Here is a 22704-nt window from a genome sequence, read left to right as displayed (position 1 = left end):
ATGCTTGAGGCTAGAGAGGGGAAAGTAGTGGCCTTGCCCTAGCCCTTTCCCCAGGGTCCTATCTGTCTTGAAATTGATCCCTCCTGCTACTGGCTGGGCTCTCTATATGGAAGGAGCTGTGACCCGTGGAGACAATCTTGTATTCTCCTTCCCAGAGCCAGTATCTCTCCCTTCTTCAGCATTCTAATAGCTGCTTCTCTTTCCCAAGTCCTCTACTCTAGCTTCAGTCTCCTATATGAACCCTGTCTTTATTCCCTAGCTTTCTCTTTTGAACTTTTTTTATTGTTTCCTCAGTTGCAGCCTTGCTTCTTGCCCAAGCTCCTAACTCTAACCTGTGTTGCCCCAGCCCTAACTCTAACCTTCGTCCTTCCTTGGCTCCCAATTCAGGCCTTTTTCTGCTAACCTCCAGTCTGGTTTCTTGGCCAGCTCCCAACTTCAGCCACTCTTCTTTCCTTAGTTTCCAAACTCTATCCTTTTAGCCCTTTCTCCTTTTCTGTCTCCAGCCTTAGCCATTTAGTTGCCTTAATCTTTTCTCAAACAAACACTGCCCCAACCCCAACCTGGTCTTTTTAAAAATTTTCCTCCTGCTTACAGAGGAGCATTAAGATGATGCTGTTTTGTGTTTGGGATGGTGATGAATGAAGTGAGCACTTGCTACAGAGACTAGGGCATTCTTGGTCTGTTAGATACCTGGTGGAGGCATGTGTATTAATCTCATAGAAGGAAGGATTTTGTTACTGGGAGCCAGATTTATCCCCTCTACTTAACATGCAATAGGAACTTATTACATATTCACTTGAATTTAAGATAGAGAAGGGTAATTTTCCTAATTGAAGAGAACTTTAAAAAAAAATTAGCCTGGGATGTCTGAGCCAGTGGAAACCCTCAGTTGGCTTGGGTAGGCAGGAAAGGAGCTCCCCTTGCACTCTCCTGCTCCTGTTCTAGGGAACCTTGTGCTTTCTCTGATAGGAGTGTAAGGAGATGACTAGACTTTACCCTTACCAGCCTCTTTGTCTTGTAGCTGCAGGCGCATACCTGCCCCCTCTGCAGCAGGTGTTCCAGGCACCTCGAAGGCCTGGCATTGGCACAGTGGGGAAACCAATCAAGCTCCTGGCCAATTACTTTGAGGTGGACATCCCTAAGATTGACGTCTACCACTACGAGGTGGATATCAAACCAGATAAGTGTCCTCGCAGAGTCAACCGGTAAGTGATGCACATCTAAGACACCAAATACAGGAGTCTTTACTTTTCTGAGTCTCAGAACCTCGAAAGAGGATCCAGAGATGTAAACAAACAAACTACTAGAGGGTAGTATTACCAAATTCAACAAAAAAGCTTTTGAGGAGGAGATTCCAAGTAAGGAAAATATCATTGGATTTGGCTATTAGAACATAATTAGTACCTTTTGTCAGAGCAGTTTTATTAAAGTAGTTGGGCTAGTAATCTAATTATAGTGAATTAAAGAATATGTGGACGGTAATGTGGTAGGGATGGTGAGACCAGAAAGCTTTTCCCAGATAGCTTGGCAGTGAAACACGGGGGGAGAGGGAATATGTTGGCTAGAGTGGATTATAGGGGTCAAGTACAGTGCCTAGCCTATTACATTTCAATATTTGTTGAAATGAATGAATGAAAAGTTTTTAAGAATGAGACATGGATATGTTTATAAACTGAGGAGAAGGAGCTAGTGGAGGAGAGGTTAAAGGTACATGACAGAGAGGGGAAGAATGAGTGGGATGTCCTTGCTGAGGCAGGAGGACATTATAGGATACATAGTTGGAGGGATTATCCTTAGAGAGAAGCAGCAATATTTCTTTTTTAAAAAAATTTTATTTTATTGCTTAAAGTATTATAAAGAGTAGTACATATGTGTTCTTTTTTTCCCCATTGACCTTCCCCCGGCCTCCCTACCCCCGAGTATCTGGCATCCATTGGTTATGCTTATATGCATGCATACAAGTCCTTCGGTTGATCTCTTACCTCCCCCCCTTGCAATATTTATTTTTAAATTATATCTTATAAGTATTTGAAAATTATATACATACAATGTAAATAAATTTAAAATATTACAAAAAGAATAGTAGTGAAAGATTTCTCTTGTTGCCCTCATATCCAGTGTCCTAGTCCCTTTCCCCAGAGGCATTTATTGTTACCATTTTTTGAGTATGATTGTTACCATTCTTGAGTATGCTTCCAGATATTTTTGTTTGTATATGCAAACATATATGTATAGAATATAGAATCCTATATACCTTGTTATACACCTTGTTTTTTTTTCCTACTAAACAATATATTTTGGAAAATAATATCAGTACATGCATATCTGCCTCATTCTTTGCTCAGTAGGTATTTCATTGAATGTGATGTTATTATAACTTAATAACTCTGTTGAGGAACATTTAGGTTGAGTAAACTTTTGCTACAAAAATGAAACTGTATTAAATATTATTAAATATGTATACATTTTTCACTCAAGTATGAGTGTATGTGTAGGATAAATTCCTAGGAGTGGATTTGCTGGCATAGACCATTTAAAAATTCTGAGATAATGCTAGTTTTTTTAAAGTAAGCTGTACCAATATTTACTCCCTTTAACAAAGTATTAAGAGTGCCTCTTGCCCTAGCTGGTTTGGCTCAGTGGATAGAGTGTCGGCCTGCAGACTGAAGGGTCCCAGGTTCGATTCCAGTTAAGGGCACATGCTCAGGTTGCAGGCTCGATCCCTAGTGGGGGGCATGCAGGAGGCAGCCAATCAATTATTCTCTCTCATCGTTGATGTTTCTCTCCCTCTCCCTTCCTCTCTGAAATCAATTTTTTTAAAAAGTGCCTCTTCCCATATCTGCACCAATCTAATATATTGTATTTTTTATCTTTGACATTTTGGTAAGTAGAAATTATACTTGAATTTAGTTTTTATTACTTTTCCATTTTTTATTATAGAATTTCAATTCATATGAAAAATATTTATCTCATAATTTCATTCAGGGTTTGGCTTCCTTGTTTTTTTTAATCCTCACCCAAGGAGTTGGGATATTTTTTCCACTGAGTTTTAGAGAGAGTGAAAGGGAGTGGGGGAAGGAGAGAGAGCGAGAGAGAGAGAGAGACAGAGAGAGAGAGAGAGAGAAAGAGAAAGAGAAAGAGAAAGAGAAAGAGAAAGAGAAAGAGAGAGAAAGAAACATCGATTGGCTGCCTCCCGCTCACACCCCCAACCAGGGCTGAGGATTGAACCTGCAACTGAGGTATGTGCCCCTGGCAGGGAATCAAAGAACCTGCAACCCTTCAGTCTACCGGCCTATTCTCTAACCACCAGAGTTTGGCTTCTATATATATGTATTTTTTTTTTCTTTTTAAAATATATTTGTATTGATTTCAGAGAGGAAGGGAGGAGAGAGAGATAGAAACATCAATGATGAGACTCATTGATTGGCTGCCTCCTACATGCCCCCTACTGGGGATTGAGCCCGCAACCCAGGCATGTGCCCTGGACCAGAATCAAACCTGCGACCCTTAAGTCGGAAGGCTGACACTCTATCCACTGAGCCAAACCAGCTAGGCCTGACCTGGAATTGAACTGTGATCTCCTGGTTCATAGGTCGATGCTCAACTATTGAGCAACACCAGCCGAGCTGGCTTCTTTTTTTTAATGAGGTAACATCGATTAATAATAACATAAATTTCAGGTTTACAACTTTGTAATTCAGTATTTCTATATGCTATTGGGTGCTTACCACCAAAAGCCTAGTTTCCACCCATCACCATATGTTTGACCCTTTATCCATTTCACTCTTCCCCCAACCCCTTCTCTCTGGTAACCACCAATATGTTGTCTGAATCTATGAATTTGGTTTTGTTTGTTCATTTGTTACTTTTTGGTTTATATTCTATGTATGAGTGAAATCATACCGTTTTTTTTTTTCTTCTGTCTTATTTCACTTAGCATAATACTCTCAGGATCCCTCCATATTCTTGCAAATGGCAATATTTCATCTTTTTATGGTTAAGTAATATTCCATTATATGTCTATATCTATATACATCACACCTCCTTTATAAAGTCATTCATTGATAGGCACTAATTGGTTTTTTAAAATCTTGGCTGCTGTAAATAATGCTGCAGTACACATAAGGTACATAGATTTTTTAAATTAGTTTTCATATTTTTGGATAAATACCCAGAAGAGGAATTGCTGGATCAGATGGTAGTTCTTAATTTTTTGAGAAACCTCCATAATTTAGTGGCTGTATCAATTTACACAACCCCTTGTACATCTTGCCAACACTTGCTATTATTTCCTTTTTGATAATAGCCATTTTAACAGGTATGGGGTGATTGATGTCCCATGATTTTGATTTGCATTCCCCTAATAATTATTGATGTTGACATTTTTTCATGTGCCTATTGGCCATTTGTATGTTTTCTTTTGAAACATGTCTATTCAGATCCTCTGTCCATTTTTAAATTCAGTTGTTTGTTTTTTTGTTGTTGAGTTGTATAAATTCTTTATATATAATTTTGGATGTTAGCTCCTTATTGGAAACATCATTTGTAAATATCTACTCCCATTTAGTTGGTTTCTTTTATGTTTTGTTGATGGTTTCCTTTGCTGTGCCGAAGCTTTTTAGTTTGATATAGTTCAATTTGTTTATTTTTGTTTTTGTTTCTCTTGCCTTTGAAGTGAAATTCACAAAAAGACCACTAAGACCAATGTCCAGAATCTTAGTGCCTGTATTTTCTTTATGTAGTCTATTGTTTCAGTTTGTAAATTCAAGTCTTTGATCCGTTTTTAGTTAATTTTTGTGTACAGTGTAAGATAATTGTCCAGTTTCATTCTTTTGCATAATAATATCCAGTTTTCTGAACACCATTTATTGAAGAGACTTTCTCCATTGTATATTCTTGGCTCCTTTGTTGTAAATTAGTTGTTCATTATATGTGTGGGTTTACTTCTGGGCTCTCAATTCTGTTTCATTGATCTGTGTGTCTCTTTTTCTGTACTTTGGTCTAATGAGTAAAGTTGAACATATTTTTCAGATGTTTAAAAATCATATATGGAAGGATGTTTCAAATCTGAGGAAAGAAAATGAAGAGGCTTGCATATATAAATATGATTGTATGCCTGGGAACTTGGTGGGGGGGACTTTGCATACTATGGTTTACTATAACTCTGTTCAGACTTTCAAAGTTGCCTCTTTTTTTTTTAGCCTTTATTGTTGGGAGTATTATAGATGTCTCTCCCTTACTCCCCCCATTGCCCTCCTCCATCCGGATCCCGCTGCTCCTAGGCCTTCACCACCGTATTGTCTGTGTCCATGGTTAATGCATATATACATATAAATTCTTTGGTAATCTCTTCCCACCCCGCCTCTCCCCCCTTCCCTCTGGAGATTTGTCATCTGTTCCATGTTTCCATGCCTCTGGTTCTATTTTATTCATCAGTTTATTTTGTTCATTAGATTCCTGTTTGTTTATTTTGATTTTTTAGATTCAATTTTTGATAAATATGTATTTATTGCCATTTTATTATTCATATTTTTTATCTTTTCTTCTTTTTCTTCTTCTTAAAGAAGACCCTTCAATATTTCATGTAATACTTGTTTGGTAGTGATGAACTCCTTTAGCTTTTTCTTGTCTGTGAAACTCTTTATCTGACCTTCAATTCTTATCATTTTTTTAAAGTATATTTTTATTAATTTCAGAGAGGAAGGGAGAAGGAGAGAGAGAGAGAGAAACATCAGTGATGAGAGAGAATCACTGATCGGCTGCCTCCTGCACACCCCCTACTGGGGATTGAGCCTGCAACCTGGGTATGTGCCCTTGACCGGAATCGAACCCAGGACCCTTCAGTCTACAGGCTGATGCTCTATCCACTGAGCCAAACCAGCTAGGGCATGACCTTCAATTCTTGATAGCTTTGTTGGGTAGAGTAATCTTAGTTGTAGGTCCTTGCTTTTTATCATTTTCAGTCTCAATGTGGTTTCTTCTTTAATTCTCTAGTTGTAGGGCTTCCATTCAGCCAGATTTCAGGTGGTTCTCCATGATGGTGGTTCTCTGTATTTTAGTTGTAATCTTGATGTTGTGGGAGGATGCGAGTACCTCGTTTACCTATGCCGTCATCTTCTAGGGTTGCTTTTTGATAGGAGATAGAAATAGGTTCTGGTGTTAGGAGGTAGTTGAGAAGTTTTGACATAGTCTGTGAGGAATGGAAGTGATCAGGACATGAAAAAGATTGTTGGGTAGCACTGAAACCTAATTGGTTACAGTTGCTTCCAATATACATTTTGAATGTTTTTATCCAGTACTATTCAAAAGCTTTGGTTTAGAAAGTAAAAGATGTCAAATGGTTCGATGGTTTGGGATTTTGAAGGATAGATGGATACTGTGGTATCTAAGTGGCAGAGTATAGAATGTGAAATCTAGAAAGAGATAACAATAGGTGGTGGGACCTAAGGGCTTCAGAGAGATGGAGGAGATGAGGTTCTTCTTCCACAGTTTATTCCTATCTTAATTTAGATCTCTTTCCCATCCATATTTTTTTATTATCAGCTTGGGAATTGGAGGAGCCTCAATTCTATTCCTGATTCTGGATAGACCCTAAGATAAAAGCCTTTCTCCCCTTAGACTCCCTCTCTGTTCAGAAGGCACTCACTCTTTTAGGTCCTTTAGGACCTTTAGTGATGTGAAGATCAGAAGCATCACATGGGAGCATGTTAGAAATCTAGAATTTTAGGCTTTGGTCTAGACCAGGGGTCGGCAAACTTTTTGACTCGGGCCACAATAAGTTCTTAAACTGGACCGGAGGGCCGGAACAAAAGCATGGATGGAATGTTTGTGTGAACTAATATAAATTCAAAGTAATCATCATTACATAAAAGGGTACGGTCTTTTTTTTTTTTTAGTTCATTTCAAACAGGCTGGATCCGGCCCGCGGGCCGTAGTTTGCCCACGGCTGGTCTAGACCCACTGAGTTAGAATCTTCATTTTAACCAGAATCTGAATTTTAATAAGATCTCCAGATGATTCATATGAACATTGAAGTTTGAGAAGCACAGTGACAGAGCAGATGAGATTAAAGCTGCTCGGCCCTGGCTGGGTGGCTCAGTTGGTTGGAGCGTCGTCCCATACACCAAAATGTTGGGGTTTGATCCCTGGTCAGGGAGCATACGAGAGGTGGTCGATCGATGTTTCTCTCATGTAGATGTTTCTCTCTCTTTCTCTCTCTCAAAACCAATGAAAACATGTCTTTGTATGAGAATGGAAAAAGAAAAGAGTAGCTGCTAGGAGAGAATGTAGTAGATGGAACATTCCCTGACCTTTTAATTACTTCTAAAAGCTTGAAGTGGTAGTCTCTCAGCTTCCACAGGCTGTTCCTATCCCCACAGGGAAGTGGTGGAATACATGGTCCAGCATTTCAAGCCTCAGATCTTTGGTGATCGCAAGCCCGTGTATGATGGAAAGAAGAACATTTACACTGTCACAGCACTGCCCATTGGCAATGAACGGGTAAGGTGGGAGTCTAGACCTGTGATAAGGGGTCTGGGATGGGACAGAGCTCATGTAAGCCTGTTTCCAGTCTGGCAGTCCAGAGATCCCTTTCATTCTTTTGTGCTGAGAAAGTGTGTTCTAGGGTGAGGGATGGATAGGTGCTTATTTTTGTTTCACCTACTATATGTCTATCCCTGTTCTAGGCAGATTGAGAATAGACTTAAAATAGACCTAGACCTTAAGGACTTTCTGCTAGGTGTGGTTGAGAGAGACAGAAGCACTGAACCAAGGAGACTGAGCCAAGGTGGCTGGAGACTAAGCTGCATTTACTGTGAAGTTTTCATTGTGAGCTCCTATCAGCTTAAGGGACAGATTCTTAGCAAATCCATGGGGTGGGAGACAGTTGGGGCGGGGCAGGGCAGGGAATGTTGGACTGTGAGAAAGTATTGACAGTCCTTCCCCTCTTTCTCTCTATTGAAGGTTGACTTTGAGGTGACAATCCCCGGGGAAGGGAAGGATCGAATATTCAAGGTCTCCATCAAGTGGCTAGCCATTGTGAGCTGGCGCATGCTGCATGAGGCCCTGGTCAGTGGCCAGATCCCTGTTCCCCTGGAGTCTGTGCAAGCCCTTGATGTGGCCATGAGACATCTGGCATCCATGAGGTACTGGGTATAGTTAGTATCTGGGCTACTAGTGGTGTCAGAACTGCTGTGGGCGTGGTGGGGCGGGGGGGAGGGGAATGAGCACATATTAAGGTCCTACAGTGTGCTTTTCAAACAAAATATTCTTTGAAACCGTATCACATGCCAAGCAAGTGTGTATATACATTTAGATGGGTTAAATCATTGGTCCTGTCCCTTTTAGATATCTTTGAGCTGCACCCCATCTGTCCCTGCAGGGCAGAGAAAGGGTAGAGACTTCACAAGGTCAGTTACACAACTAGTAAAGGATCAGAGCTGGAATTAAAGCCCTGGTGTCCTGCCTTCCAGGCCAGGGCTCCTCCGTGCCCAGGATGCCTCACAGGGTGGGGGCCTGTGCCCGAGGGACCAGTTCTCTGCCTGTCCCTGCCAGGTACACCCCTGTGGGCCGCTCCTTCTTCTCACCGCCTGAGGGCTACTACCACCCGCTGGGGGGTGGGCGCGAGGTCTGGTTCGGCTTTCACCAGTCTGTGCGCCCTGCCATGTGGAAGATGATGCTCAACATTGATGGTGAGTGGGGAGAGCTATGGAGCCAGGGGCACCCTGAGTCCATTGACCGCACTCCCAGCCTCATCCCTCTCAGCTCTGCAACCATACTCCTAGTCTAATCCCTACGGCCCTGGTACCCCTCCCCCATCCCATAACCCTATAAGGAAGAGGGTGTAAAGAGCAGTACTTCCATTTATTCTGGAAGACAGAACCTGAGCTAAGCTATACCTACTCTGCCCCCACAGTCTCAGCCACTGCCTTCTACAAGGCACAGCCGGTGATTGAGTTCATGTGTGAGGTGCTGGACATCAGGAACATAGATGAGCAGCCCAAGCCGCTCACGGACTCTCAGCGTGTGCGCTTTACCAAGGAGATCAAGGGTGAGGACCCAAGCAGGCAGGGAAGAGAAACAGCCTTACTTTCTCTTTAGCCCTAAAAGAAAATCCCCTGGGGATATGTTGAGGGGCGAGGCCAAGCCTGGGAACATGAGCAACTCGTTTCAACCCTGACAAGCAGTGTGTATATTCTAGGCCTGAAGGTAGAAGTGACCCACTGTGGACAGATGAAGAGGAAATACCGTGTGTGTAATGTTACACGCCGCCCTGCCAGCCATCAGACGTAAGTTGACAGGGCTGCTAAGCTATACCATTAGTGGAAGAGGACAGATATTTAAACACACTCCCTTCACTCCCTCCCGTTCCACCACTGACCTTGTGAATAAGTCTTGGACTGGCCCTGTTTTTGAATAAGCTGTAGGTATTTGTCACCCCTGTCCCAACCTTCCCAGGTCCATTGATACTCTCCCTACCATTTTTGCCTTCTTGGTCTCCATCTTTCCTCCATGGGCCTTTGCCATAGATCAGGCATCTCCCCCTGACTCTTCCATATCAGTTTGTAAATGTTAGCATCTCTTTCAACTTATATTTCCTCCTGATAAAGAAAGCTCCTGGGCTAGACCTTGGGAAAGCCCTCACTGATTTCATCTACCTTCTTGACCTCAGACTATACTGGACTATGTGTTAGGCTTTATGCCCAACACTAGAAATACAGATGAGTAAGGTCAGGTCCTGTTGGTTGTGGAACTTGCTGCTCAGATCTTTGGCTTTTCTTTTGGAGCCCTGTATTGCCTGCTTTCCCAAGAGTGGCAGTACTCTAAAGAGGCTGGATAGGGATAAAGCCAAATCTGGGGCTTCCATGGTTGTAGGTCTGGAGAGGTGGGAATCAGTCCTGAGCTCTGACACCTCCTTTCTTTCCTCCAAACAGGTTTCCCTTGCAGCTGGAGAGTGGACAAACTGTGGAGTGCACAGTGGCACAGTATTTCAAGCAGAAATATAACCTTCAGCTCAAGTATCCCCACCTGCCCTGCTTGCAAGTTGGCCAGGAACAAAAGCATACCTACCTGCCCCTAGAGGTGAGGCTGCCAAGTAATGGTTGGGCTGGGAAACAAGCATTGTATCTGCACACTGATCATCAGAGGTCTGCTTTCTATTTGTAATCTCTCATCTTCATTTTGAAGTTTGGGAAATTGACATTCTGAGAGATATGAGGTCATTCTGTGAAATGTAGGCCTCATTCTTACCTGCTAAATTTTTTTCTTATTTCCAATACTGCTCTCATGTTTTTAGGGCTGCCAGGCAGAGGTGAAAGCTGTATTTACTGTCTAATAAGTGATTAATTAGTTTGTTCAGGACAGAGATTTCAAATACCCACATTCATGTCCTCTTAATTTTTCTTTCCCTGTCTTCTGAAGTTCAGGATGTGAAAAAACCTAGAGATACAAGTGTACCTTATTTTATAGAAAATGAAGATGAATGTTATTACCTACTAGTATAACATGAATCCTATTTTCCTAATGATCAATGTGTTCTTTTTTAAAAAGTTTTAGACCCAAGATTTGTTATATTTTTATGTTTCAACAGATGTTTAAAATCCTGCAATTAAAGACAGTAGTAATATTTCTTAAGTTATAGAATACAAATATGGAACTATAGGGCTGCATTTGGTTAGATAGACAACAGAAAAAATGTCTACAGAGAAACTACTGCTGACTGCTTCATTGTCTAGTCCATTGCTACTTAAAGTGTGGCCAATGGACCAACAACATGGGTACTATCCAGGAGCTCATTTGAAATACAGATTCTCAGGTCCCACCAGACCTATTGAATCAGAATCTGTCTTTTAACAGAATCCAAAGAGGATTCATATGAACATTAAAGTTGGAGAAGCGCTAACTTAGGCTATTGTCTTACTTTGTTCCAGCAGCAGGAGTCAAATAGGACCAAAGCTCAAGCCTTCTGTGAGCCTCTGGGAGAGAGAAGAGATCCCAAAACCCAAGAACTTTGACTTAGTTAATAGGTGCTGATGCACAGAAAGTGGGATGAAGGCAATATTTTCTCTGAGATATAAACAGAAGTCTTTAGGGATGATCTCAGCTAAGTAGATAGGCTTTAGATAATATCTACTACCAGTTGAGATTTGTTAGCAAATTGACATTACTTCTGTTTTGTTTTGTTTTTAAATCCTCACCTGAGGATATGTTTATTGATGAGAAATAGGGAGTAAAGAGAGAAAACATTTCTCAGTTGTCTCCCATATACCCCAAACCAGGGATCAAACCTGCAGCCTAGGTATGTGCCCTGACCTGGAATCAAACTCACAACCTTTTTGGTATATGAGACAATGCTCCAACCTACGGAGCCACCCACCTGGGCAATATTACTTCTGTTTAAACAATACTTTCCAAGGTGAATAATTTATACAATGACTTATATTTTGACATTTACTTTAACAAATATTTATTGGGCTCCTATTATGTGTCATATACTCTTTTAGGTGCCAAAATGTAGAGATTAAATGTAGAGATTAATAAGACAAGGTCCCTGCTGTCATGGAGCTTACATTCTAGAAGGGAGAGATAGATAATAATTGATAAATAAGATAGTTTCAGATGGTGGTAAGTGCTATAAGAATAATAAAACAGATTGAGGGGATAGAAGTAAGGGTGGAGGAGTTAGGAGAGCCACTTTAGTTATTGTGGCCAGAGAAGGCCTCTTTTAGGAGACATTTGAGCTGAGTCCCAAGTTATGAGATAGAATCAACCTTGTAACAGCCTGAGGAAAGAGCCTTCCAGGCATGAGGTAAGTAGCAAGTACAAAGGCTCTATCTAAAGTAGCCGGAAACTTGGGTCTTTTTAAGAGATAGACAGAGGCCGTAGTGGCTGGCATGTAGTATATGAGGGAAAAAGTAGTAGGAGATGATTTTAGGGAGAGGTTGAGGGTCAAGTCATGTAGGCTATATAGCCTGGTGGGATTTTTTTTTTTTTAAAGAATAGCTTTTTCAAGATAGAATTCACATACCATAAAATTCACTCTCTTAAAATGTACAAGTCAGTGATTTTTAGTATTTTCACCATTATGCAGTCATCACCACTACCTGACACTAAAACATTTTTACCATCCCCAGAAGAAAGTCCATAACTATTATAGTCACTATTCCTTTGCCCCCACACTTTCCCTTCCACCCCTAGTAATCACTAATCTATTCTGTCTCTGTGACTTTGTCTATTTTGGATATTTCCTATAAATCAAATTATATAATACTAGAGGCCCGGAGCAGGGATTCGTGCAGGGGTGGGGGGGCATGAAGGGGGGAGGGGAGTCCCTCAGCCTGGCCTGCACCCTCTCGCAATCCTGCAGGTCAGGCAGGATCGGGCCTAAACCGGCCGTCAGACATCCCCCGAGAGAGGTAGCAGTACGCCAATCGGCAGGTGGCCAGGGAGGAGCCTGAGCCGGGCCGGCTGCACAGCACCGCTCGCACTCCTCCCGGCCCTCTTGCCACCATTGGAGAGCTGCTTTACTACCTTATGAATCCAGTTTGTGCATATTGAGTTTTTTAGTGTTCAGAAGAGCTCTATACTGGGAGGTTTGGTAAATAATAAGTTATCCTGCAATTTATTGAGTTTATAGTGTTCTAGAATAGGTACTCAGTCCTTTAAGTGCTTTATTTTATTTAATCTCCAAACAACCCTATGAGATTGTTACTGTTCTCCCTATTTAACATATGAGACTGAGCCCAGATCTGGTGCTGGATCCTTAGCTCTCTTTTTTCTTTTTTACTATTCAGAGAGGAAAGGGGAGAGAAAGAGAAACATCAATGATGAGAGAGAATCATTGATCGGCTGCCTCCTGCACACCAGCTCCTACTGGGGATGGAGTCGGCAATCTGGGCGTATGCCCTGACTGGGAATCGAACCATAATGTCCAGCTTTATAGGCCAACACTCATTCACTGACCCATACCAGGTTGGATCCTTAGCTCTTTTTTTTTTTTTTTAATATATTTTATTGATTTTTTACAGAGAGGAAGGGAGAGAGATAGAGAGTTAGAAACATCGATGAGAGAGAAACATCGATCAGCCGCCTCCTGCACATCTCCTACTGGGGATGTGCCCGCAACCCAGGTACATGTCCTTGACCGGAATCGAACCTAGGACCTTTCAGTCCCAGTCCGCAGGCCGACGCTCTATCCACTGAGCCAAACCGGTTTCGGCGGATCCTTAGCTCTTAATCACAAAATGGCTATTTTGTCTTTGATATTGCACATGGATATTTTCCAACTTCCCTGTATGCCCAAAGAATTTTGCAGTCCTCTTCCCAAGGCTGACAGCCAAGGTCTCTTCTCTTACTGTGGGACTCAGTAAAGGATGGAATGAACTCAAGCCAGAACTAACTGTCTTCCTTGTTTCCTCAGGTCTGTAACATTGTGGCTGGGCAGCGCTGCATTAAGAAGCTGACTGACAATCAGACTTCGACCATGATAAAGGCTACAGCTAGGTCGGCCCCAGACAGACAGGAGGAGATCAGCCGCCTGGTCAGTGGGGCTGCAGAGAAACATGTGCTCGATTGCTCAGTCACTGGGGCCCCTGGTAGCATAGATGCTTTTCTGCCTTGGCAGGACTCTTGGGAGGACACACATCTAGATTTGTTGCCTGGGACTCCATAGGACTGCTCTTGCTTCTTGACCCTGTAGCTACTTTGCTTCCTATTTCTCTTTCCCTTTTATCTTACTTCCCTATGTTATCCCCTCCCACTTTCATCATCTTCCACTTTCCCTCCTTTTTTAGGGCTATTTCTCGCCAGTCTTAGCTGACCAGGGCATTCTACTTGGGACCCAGAGGGTGAGCATTATTGCCAAGCTGTTACTCTCCTGAGATCCCCTTCTTTTGTCTTGTAGATGAAGAATGCCAGCTACAACCTAGATCCCTACATCCAGGAATTTGGGATCAAAGTGAAGGATGACATGACGGAGGTGACAGGACGAGTGCTGCCGGCGCCCATCTTGCAATATGGCGGCCGGGTGAGCAGGGTCAGGGCCAGACAACATCTCTGGGGCATTTTGGGAGGTGGTTGGATTGTATAGCCAGGGGCTTTTGTTCCCCTACCCACCTGGCTTTACTGAGGCTCACCTGGGCGCCCCCTTTGCCTATCTCCAGAACCGGGCCATTGCCACACCCAATCAGGGTGTCTGGGACATGCGAGGGAAACAGTTCTACAACGGGATTGAGATCAAAGTCTGGGCCATTGCCTGCTTCGCACCCCAAAAGCAGTGTCGAGAAGAGGTGCTCAAGTAAGGAGGACAGGGTGTATGGATAGCAGGGTGGGGAAAGGACCCTACAGTTGCCTATTTCCCTTATCTCTATGAGGCCAAGATTTGATCTATAATATGCTCTTGCTCGGTGGTTCTCAACCTTCCTAATGCCGCGACCCTTTAATACAGTTCCTCATGTTGTGGTGACCCCCAATTTCATTGTTACAAATTGAACATAATTAAAGTATAGTGATTAATCACAAAAACAATATGTAATTATATATGTGTTTTCCGATGGTCTTAGGCGACCCCTGTGAAAGGGTCATTCGACCCCCAAAGGGGTCGCGACCCACAGGTTGAGAACCCCTGCTCTTGCTGATTCTTGCCTCTGCTTCCTTGTGCTGTCTGGCTCAAACTTCTACCTGTTCCTTTTCTGCCAATCTGTGGTCAGAAGCTTTGGTAAGGAGCCCTGTCTGTTCAGAGATGATTATTTCAAGGCATGAACCTCTTAAGACAGGTCTGAATTATTTTATTGTTATAATTATTAACATGGTAATAAATAATAGTAATGACTATAATGTTTATGCCAACATTTTACGTTTTTTAATTTCATCTTCATAGTGAGCAGGTGGTGGTATTTCCATTTTCAGGAAACTGAGGTTCAAAGAGGTTAAGTAACTTGTACAAAGTTTGCATATCAAGAAAAGTGTCAGAGTTCACAGCAAATCAGATCTGAGGCTTCAAAGCTTTCTTTCCTAATTGGAAACAAAAAAGAGTAGCTTATTCATCTGATCCTCTGAGTTGTCCTCTCCTGTGCACAAACTGTATTAGTTCCAAGTAACCTGAATTAGGTGAACATGAGTTGTAAAGGTCTCTGCATGAATAGACAGCAATGACAAAAGTGATACAGCCAAATGGTTTAAAGAAACAAGTAAGGGGAGTAAGTCTTGAGTGAGTGAATGAGTAATGTGGAAGAAATCAATGACTCTTCCCTTGCAGTCTTTTTTTAAAGACAACTTTATTGGGATGCATTTCAAATATCACAAAAGTCACTCATTTAAAGTGTAAAATTTGGTATTTCCTGCCGTTTTTGAAGTGGTAGTTTCTTAATTCTATGGATCTGGGATGGGGTCAGTGTACTCCGAGGCTGAGGAAGAGTTGGAATTGACCACTTTGGACAGGTATGAGAATAATAGAGATATGTGCCCTGGTGGGATCAGCTGGCCTTGGGGTTTTCATAAGAATTATTTAAAGCAGCCCCTGATGAATGTGGGGACTCCAGCTGCCCTGCTCTCCCTTCTCCCTTTTCCCCTAACGGTACCCAACTACTACCAATACAATTATAGTTTCTTTTTAGCCCCATTTAAGCCAGTCTTCTTCTAGCCTTGGCTTAGCATTGGAGGGCTGGCTGGTCCTTAGCAATATTAGAAAGGCTCCCAGCTCTCTGCCTTCATGCCTTTTTGTCATCTTGTTGATAGCTTTATTCTCCATGTGCTTCTCTGTTATTCCCATGTCTTTCCCTTGTCCCATTATTTTGACAATCAGTCCATAGGGTCAACCCTTAGAATTTTTCTTACAGTTAAAGAAGTCCTATACTGCAGCCATATATCACTTTTATTTTTTATTTTTTTTATTTTTATTTTTTTTCATATATCACTTTTAGCATAGGATTTCAAGACCTTTCCCATTCTAAACTTCTAACATTTTGTGGCCAGCAGCACTGAACATAATATCCCAAATGATCTGGTAGTAGGGAGAAGATTGGGACTACCACTTTTCTTGAAGTAAAGGCACACTATTAATGGAATCTACTAACACATTGGTTATTTTAGTTGCAGTTGGTTATTGCAATTTTAGTTATTGCAGTTGAATATAATGGAAGAGAAATGGAAAAAATACTGTTAATAGTTCATCAGAGCCCTGGCTCTTATTTACATGAAAAAATGGTTAGGTTATATTTCTTTATTCTAAGATTTATTTTGAAATATTAAAATATACATAGAATTATATGGCAGACACCCATGTATTCATCATCCCAAGTTTTATCTTTTTTTTTAAGTAGATAAAATATTAGAGGTAAATTTTAGATTTCCTTTATATCCTCCAACCTGGTCCCATTCCTCCCTTCTGATGCAGCTACTCTCATGAATTATTGTAATCTTTCTATCCAATTTATACATTTTAAATACCTATATGATATAAATGATTTTATCTTTTTTTAAAATATATTTTTATTGATCTCAGAGAGGAAGGGAAAGGGAGATAGAGATAGAAACATCAATGATGAGAGAGAACCATCGATCGGCTGCCTCCTGCACGCCCCCCACTGAGGATCGAGCCCACAACCCGAGCACATGCCCCCGACTGGAATCAAACCCGGGACCCTCCAGTCCGCAGGCCAACGCTCTATTCACTGAGCCAAACCAGCCAGAGTGATATAAATGATTTTAAGTTTTACATAGCAGTATTATACAGTATTTGTCTTTTTTTTTTCTATTTTTTTTTTTTATTGCTTAAAGTATTACAAAGGGTATTACATATGTGTCCTTTTTTTCCCCCCCGTCCTTGACAATCCCCTGGCCTCCCCTACCTCCCAGTGTCTTATGTCCATTGGTTATGCTTGTATGCATGCATACAAGTCCTTCAGTTGATCTCTTACCCCCCTCCCTCCTGCCCTGTCTTTTTCTTTCTTTCTTTCTTTCTTTCTTTCTTTCTTTCTTTCTTTCTTTCTTTCTTTCTTTCTTTCTTTCTTTCTTTCTTTCTTTAACTAAATATGTGAAAAATACTTATTTTCTCACTATATAGGTTTTTAAATCATATTGACATTTATGCATTATATAACAGCATCCTCTAAACAAGGGGTGGGGAACCTTTTTCCTTTGAAGAGCATTTGGATATTTATAACAACATTCACGGTCCAGCCAATTGATGTTTAGCAACTTAAAAATTAGCCCTCTTTGTTCAAATTAAAACAAGGTTCCAACAGCCCTGGCAAGTGTGGCTTAGTTGGTTGGGCGTCTTCCCATACACCGAAAGGTTGCCACTTAAAATTAGCAACTTAAAAATTAGCCTGCTCTATTTGGTCAAATATCTCACCTTAATGCCTTGACAGAGCCAAACCAAATTATTTCGCAGGCCTTATACGGCCCACCCCTGCTCTAAACAATTTGCTTTTTTCTCTATTTGTACCTTATTACTTTTGATCTAAATGCAGGAGTCTCACAAATTAAATTTCCTGCTGTTCATTTCAGTCTGTAATTATATTTATGTAGCTTATTTTTTTTTTTTATTGCTCCAGTCAACAAAAGAGAAACTTTATTGAGGCCCCAGCGTCATAGGGTTCAGGTAGAAGGCTGCCCTGTGGACCCAAGGAGTTGGTGGAGGGGCCTTATTCAACTTTCTTCTTGGGGCGCAGGTTGTTGGTGTGACCGCACTTCTTCTTGTGGCAGTTGACAACACGGGGGTGCAGGCGGGCATAACACTTGTGGCAGATCATCTTGCTTGTCGCAGTTGTACTTTTGCATGAGCTGGCGGAGGGAGGGTTTGGTGATGCCATCCTTCAGACGAAGAACCAAGTGCAGGGTGGACTCTTTCTGAATATTTTAGTCTGAGAGAGTGCGGCCATCCTCTAGCTGTTTGCCTGCAAAAATCAGATGCTGCTGGTCAGATGGGATGCTCTCCTTGTCTTGGATTTTAGCTTTGACATTCTCAATGGTGTCACTGGGCTCAATCTCAAGGGTGATGGACTTGCCAGTCAAGGTCTTCACAAAGATCTGCATCTCTGCATCTGCTGGGGAGATGGTTCCTCTGCCTCATTTGTAGCTTAAGTTTTAAAATCTATTGCATGTGTAACCTTTCTTCCAGCTTTACCTCCCTTTCCCAGGGTAAAGCCCTAAAACCAAAAGAAAGAGGCTTGTTTAATCTTTCTCAACCACAAAGAACAGGAGGGGAAGAGATAGCTCATTTTTACTGAGCATCCTCCTATGTTCCAATCACTATTGAAACCTTATTATATTTATTTTTAAATATATTTTAACTAGTGACCCGGTGCACAGATTTGTGCGCATTGAAAGAAAATTAATTAGAAGGTGCCCAGTGGGGCAGAACTGGGCAAGATGGGCCAGACAAACCCTAGAGCCAACCTCCCGCAGTCCCTCCCTGGTGTCTGCATAGTGAATAGGGGCCCTCCAGCAGGTGGGGTCCCTCGGCCTGCCCTGTGAGGATCGGGCGAAACCGGCTCTCCAACATCCCCCAAGGGGTCCTGGTGTGCAAGAGGGCATTCAGCAAAGTTGCTGTCGTACAGGGTGTGGAACGCAAACGCAAGTGTGCAGTAAACCAGATTTGGGGCCAACAGTGCCCCAGCAACAACATAACCCACATCCGAAGGTGAAATCACATGGCCTTGTGAGGAATCGGGCTCCCTCCTCTCTGGTTTCAGGGTGCGTCACCCGAGAACCGCCGCTGCAGAGTCACTGCAGCTCAGCAGCTCCTGCATTGAGCATCTGTCCCCTGGTGGTCAGTGCACATCATAGCGACCAGTCAGATGGTTGGATACTTAGCATATTAGCCTTTTACATATATATATATTTACTTACTTACTTACTTACTTATTTATTTATTTATTTTTAGAGAGAGAAGAAAGGAGAGGGGAGAGAGATAAACATTGATGTGAGAGTGAAACATCAATTGGCTGCCTCTTGCACGCCCCCTATCAGGGATCAACTGCAACTGGACATGTACTCTGACAGGGAATCAAACTGGCAACTTTTCAGTGTATGGGATGATGCCCAACCAACTGAGCCACACTGGCCAGGGCTGTTGGAACCTTATTTTAATTTGAGCAAAGAGGACATTTTCCTATTGCCATGCACTTATAACAGCACAGGAATAACTGCTTTAATGGGACTTGGCAAGGACACTGAGAATTCCCACAGGTCCTTTGGGCTCCCTCAGCTTTCTGCTTGTACCATTGAACACATAGCAGGCTCTATCTTGTCTTATTGAAATATAAATGTTTTAGACACTAGCTGTGATCATGTCTCATTTATTGCAGAATCTCTCAGTGCCTGTCATAGTGATAGGAACCTAAGATGGAAGCATTTGATCAAAGGTTTTAAAATGGGACTTAACTGCCTCCTGTCATGACCATATTTGTCCTGCAGAAACTTCACAGACCAGCTGCGGAAAATTTCCAAGGATGCAGGGATGCCCATCCAGGGCCAGCCTTGCTTCTGCAAATATGCGCAGGGGGCAGACAGCGTGGAGCCCATGTTCCGGCATCTCAAGAACACGTACTCTGGACTACAGCTCATTATTGTCATCCTGCCAGGGAAGACGCCAGTGTATGGTACAGTGCTCTTGGAACCATGATAACGATGATAGACCTCTTCTCATGATAGTTCCCTGGAAGCTCCAAGGCAGGATTCAGTGTGGATTCTTGGCTCTAGCCAGAGCTGAGCTGTTCCTTAATGTCATTGCTCCCCTTACAGGAGAAATACCAGCTTGTATGAGCCATTGAGTCATCCCAGGTCCTGCTTACCTGCTCACACTCCTTTCCAGTAACATTTATTGGAGTCCTCTGTGTGTTGTCTTTATGCCAGGCTAGCTGGGCCAGATACAGAGATGGGTGGGTCCAGATTCCTGTTCTTAGAAGAGTATTGTCTGTTAGGATATAGTGCAGCACACCCAAGCAGAATGTGTGGTGGTTCTATTATTGCCTGGGAATTACTGGAACTTTTGGAGAAGCTTTTTCTTTCTCCCTTCTTTTTTAAGAATAGGAATGATTATATACATCTTTGCCTCAGTACTTTTACTCCATTTTTTCTGTCTACTTCTGCTTCAAATGAAGAGGTATCTCTCTTCTTACCTTACTCAACTTGTGTGTGCTTTTGTTCCTATGCCATTCTGCTACCGCTGGGACCTCATACCCTTTAAGCCTCCAACATCTTCAGATTTCCCATCCTAGAGCACTTTTCCACAATCCACTATTTCGTTTATCTTTTGTCATCCTATTTTCATAATCAAACTTTTTGTTGTTGTTAATCCTCACCTGGGGCTACTTTTTCCATTGATTTTTTTTTTTTTTTTTTGAGAGAGAGTGGTAGGGAGGGAGGAGGGGGGGGAGAGAGAGGGAGAGAGAGAGGTGGGGGAGGGGGGGAGGAAGAGAAATATCAATGTGAGAGAGACACATCGGTTGATTGCCTCTCACACACAACCCAACTAGGGCTGGGGATTGAACCTGCAACCTAGGTTCGTGCCCTTGACTGGGAATCACACCTGTGGCTTTTTGGTGCATGGGTGGACATTCTGTATCATTGAGCCACACTGGTGAGAGCTTAATCATACTTTTGAATAAGTACACTTAATTCTTCACCAGCCATTTATACTTTGCCTCTTTCATCTGTTTTACTTCTACCTTTCTCTTAAACCTTTTCTGCAAAGGGTCACCTGTAATCTTTCTCCATTCTTTTTTTTTTTCCTAGATATTTTCTCCTGTCTCTTCTTACTTATTTTTGTCATTACCAGGAGTGCCTGGTTATTCTCCAGATTTTTATACTCGCTACCTTCCCTTTCTGTTTACATTCTAGTGAAATTCTCATGCATTCAGTTGCTTCAGTCATCACTTATTATGTTACTAGGGGCCCAGTGCACGAATTTGTGCACCTTGAAAGGAACTGTGGGCCACAAGGCTGGAGTGGGCACAGGGATGGGTCTCGGCCCATCCTCCGTGCCCCCGCCCAGCCCCTCCCACTGCGACCCCTGGTCCCCTGTCTGCCGGGAGCCCCGCTCCTGCTGCCACTGCTCCCATGCGCTGACTGCGCCAGCCCCGCTCGTACCCGCTGATGGCGCAGAGCGATTAGGACTGGTGCCAGCAGTGGGTGCAAGCGTGGCTGGCACCATCAGCCAGTGCAAGCCGCAGCTGCTGCCCCGATCGCTCCTCAGGAATGGGGTGGGGGGGTGGTGGTGGAGGAGAGGTCCTTGGGAGTGATTGGGGCTGGCAGCCGCCGCTCGCATCCACTGATGGTGCTGAGCGATCAGGGCTGGCAGCGGGTGCGAGTGGCGGCTACTGGCCTGGATCACCCCTCAGGAGCAGGGGGAGGTGGAGAAGTCCTGAAGAGCGATCAGGGCTGGAAGCCACTGCTCTCACCCACTGATGGCGTTGAGTGATCAGGGCCGGTGCCAGGCGCTGGCAGCAAGTGCGAGTGGTGGCTTCAGCGCCAGCAGCAGGTGCAAGCACCGGGCAGGACCTTGGTGTGTGGGAGCAAAGAATTTTCAGTTACCACCAGAGGCTTGCCCCGATGACAGTGACTGGTACTCCGCCTTGGTCTGGTGCCCCTGCTCACCTGCTCCACCATCCTGCCAAGGCCGATGCCTGCCATGTTCCATGCGCACCCCCTGTTGGTCAGCACACGTCATAGCGACCAGTTCGGTTGTTCCGCTGTTCGGTCTATTTGTATATTAGGGTTTTATATAGAGAGATAATGTATTATTAAAATCTTGATCCAACTCTTGATCTCTCTGCCTCTCCCATCTGTCCCTTTGACCTCTCTCCATTATTTTATCAAGATTTTATTTATGACTTATTTTCCTAGATCCTGAACACTTTGGCGATGAAAGGAAATGCAGTCTCTGCCTGTACAAAATGTTTTGGTGGGCCATCTCTTTAGTAGCTTGTCTTCTCTGTCTACAAGTAAGCCTTTTTCTTTATCTTTCTCTTCTGTGTTTGGCATCACAATTGCTCTGGATACCTTCATCCAGACTTTGGAGTCAGCCTCTCTTCTCCTTGCTTCAGCTCCACTTCTTCTTTTTCACAGTTTTAAGATATATTTCCTGCTCTCCACCCATACTTTTCAACTTAGTTCTAACATTTCTTCTTAAATCTTTCCAGATGATGTTACTGGATGAGACATTTTGTAGCTGTACTCCCCCCAAAATTTCATTGGTCCCCATTAAAAAAATAAAAGCTTTTCAGAGCCCTGATCTTAGTTTAACCCTTTCAGCTTTATCTTGTACTTTTCCCATTGCCACATATACAGGAAAGACACATGTCCTGGAATTAGATAGAACTAGATTTTAATTCTGGCTATCCTAGTTTACTGGCTTAAGCAAATTAACTAACCTTTCTGAGTCTCATGGATTAATTATATAAAAAGCAATATCCTCTTATAAATAATTACTAATGAACTACAATGTTCGCTAATGACTAATTACTATAATCGTGTTGCATTCATTTTCCTTACTCGCCTTACCCAGTGGTTCTCAACCTTCTGGCCCTTTAAATACAGTTCCTCATGTTGTGACCCAACTATAAAATTATTTTCGTTGCTACTTCATAACTATAATGTTGCTACTGTTATGAATCATAATGTAAATATCTGATATGCAGGATAGTCTTAGGCGACCCCTGTGAAAGGGTTGTTCAACCGCCAAAGGGGTCACGACCCACAGGT

General features: G+C 42.7%; 1 protein-coding gene and 1 pseudogene across 6 annotated transcripts in view; one reads left to right on the top strand and one right to left on the bottom strand.

Moving 5' to 3' along the window:
• The window catches only part of LOC132231317 (protein argonaute-1), a 49006-nt gene that overhangs the window by 3953 nt on the left and 22349 nt on the right, over positions 1-22704 (top strand). For 4 of the 6 annotated variants that reach the window (XR_009452023.1, XR_009452024.1, XM_059690194.1 and 1 more), the window contains exons 2-12: positions 1022-1205; positions 7380-7500; positions 7963-8144; positions 8554-8690; positions 8915-9049; positions 9200-9287; positions 9933-10080; positions 13418-13537; positions 13901-14032; positions 14160-14293; positions 19417-19601. Coding sequence is in view for 4 of the 6 variants with exons in the window: in XM_059690194.1 (XP_059546177.1) it covers positions 1022-1205; positions 7380-7500; positions 7963-8144; positions 8554-8690; positions 8915-9049; positions 9200-9287; positions 9933-10080; positions 13418-13537; positions 13901-14032; positions 14160-14293; positions 19417-19601 (1566 nt within the window). In the remaining 2 variants the exon portion in view is untranslated. Of the gene's footprint in view, positions 1-1021; positions 1206-7379; positions 7501-7962; positions 8145-8471; positions 8691-8914; positions 9050-9199; positions 9288-9932; positions 10081-13417; positions 13538-13900; positions 14033-14159; positions 14294-19416; positions 19602-22704 lie in introns of those variants that run through there. The other 2 variants (XM_059690195.1, XM_059690197.1) reach the window with 2 other exon arrangements.
• The window catches only part of LOC132231319 (ubiquitin-ribosomal protein eL40 fusion protein-like), a 29295-nt pseudogene continuing 23603 nt past the window's right edge, over positions 17013-22704 (bottom strand).

The sequence above is a fragment of the Myotis daubentonii genome, chromosome 3, assembly GCF_963259705.1.
Source record: "Myotis daubentonii chromosome 3, mMyoDau2.1, whole genome shotgun sequence".
NCBI classification, from domain to species: Eukaryota; Metazoa; Chordata; class Mammalia; order Chiroptera; family Vespertilionidae; genus Myotis; species Myotis daubentonii.
Note: the sequence above shows the minus strand (reverse complement) of the source record. Positions and strands in the feature narration are given on the sequence as shown.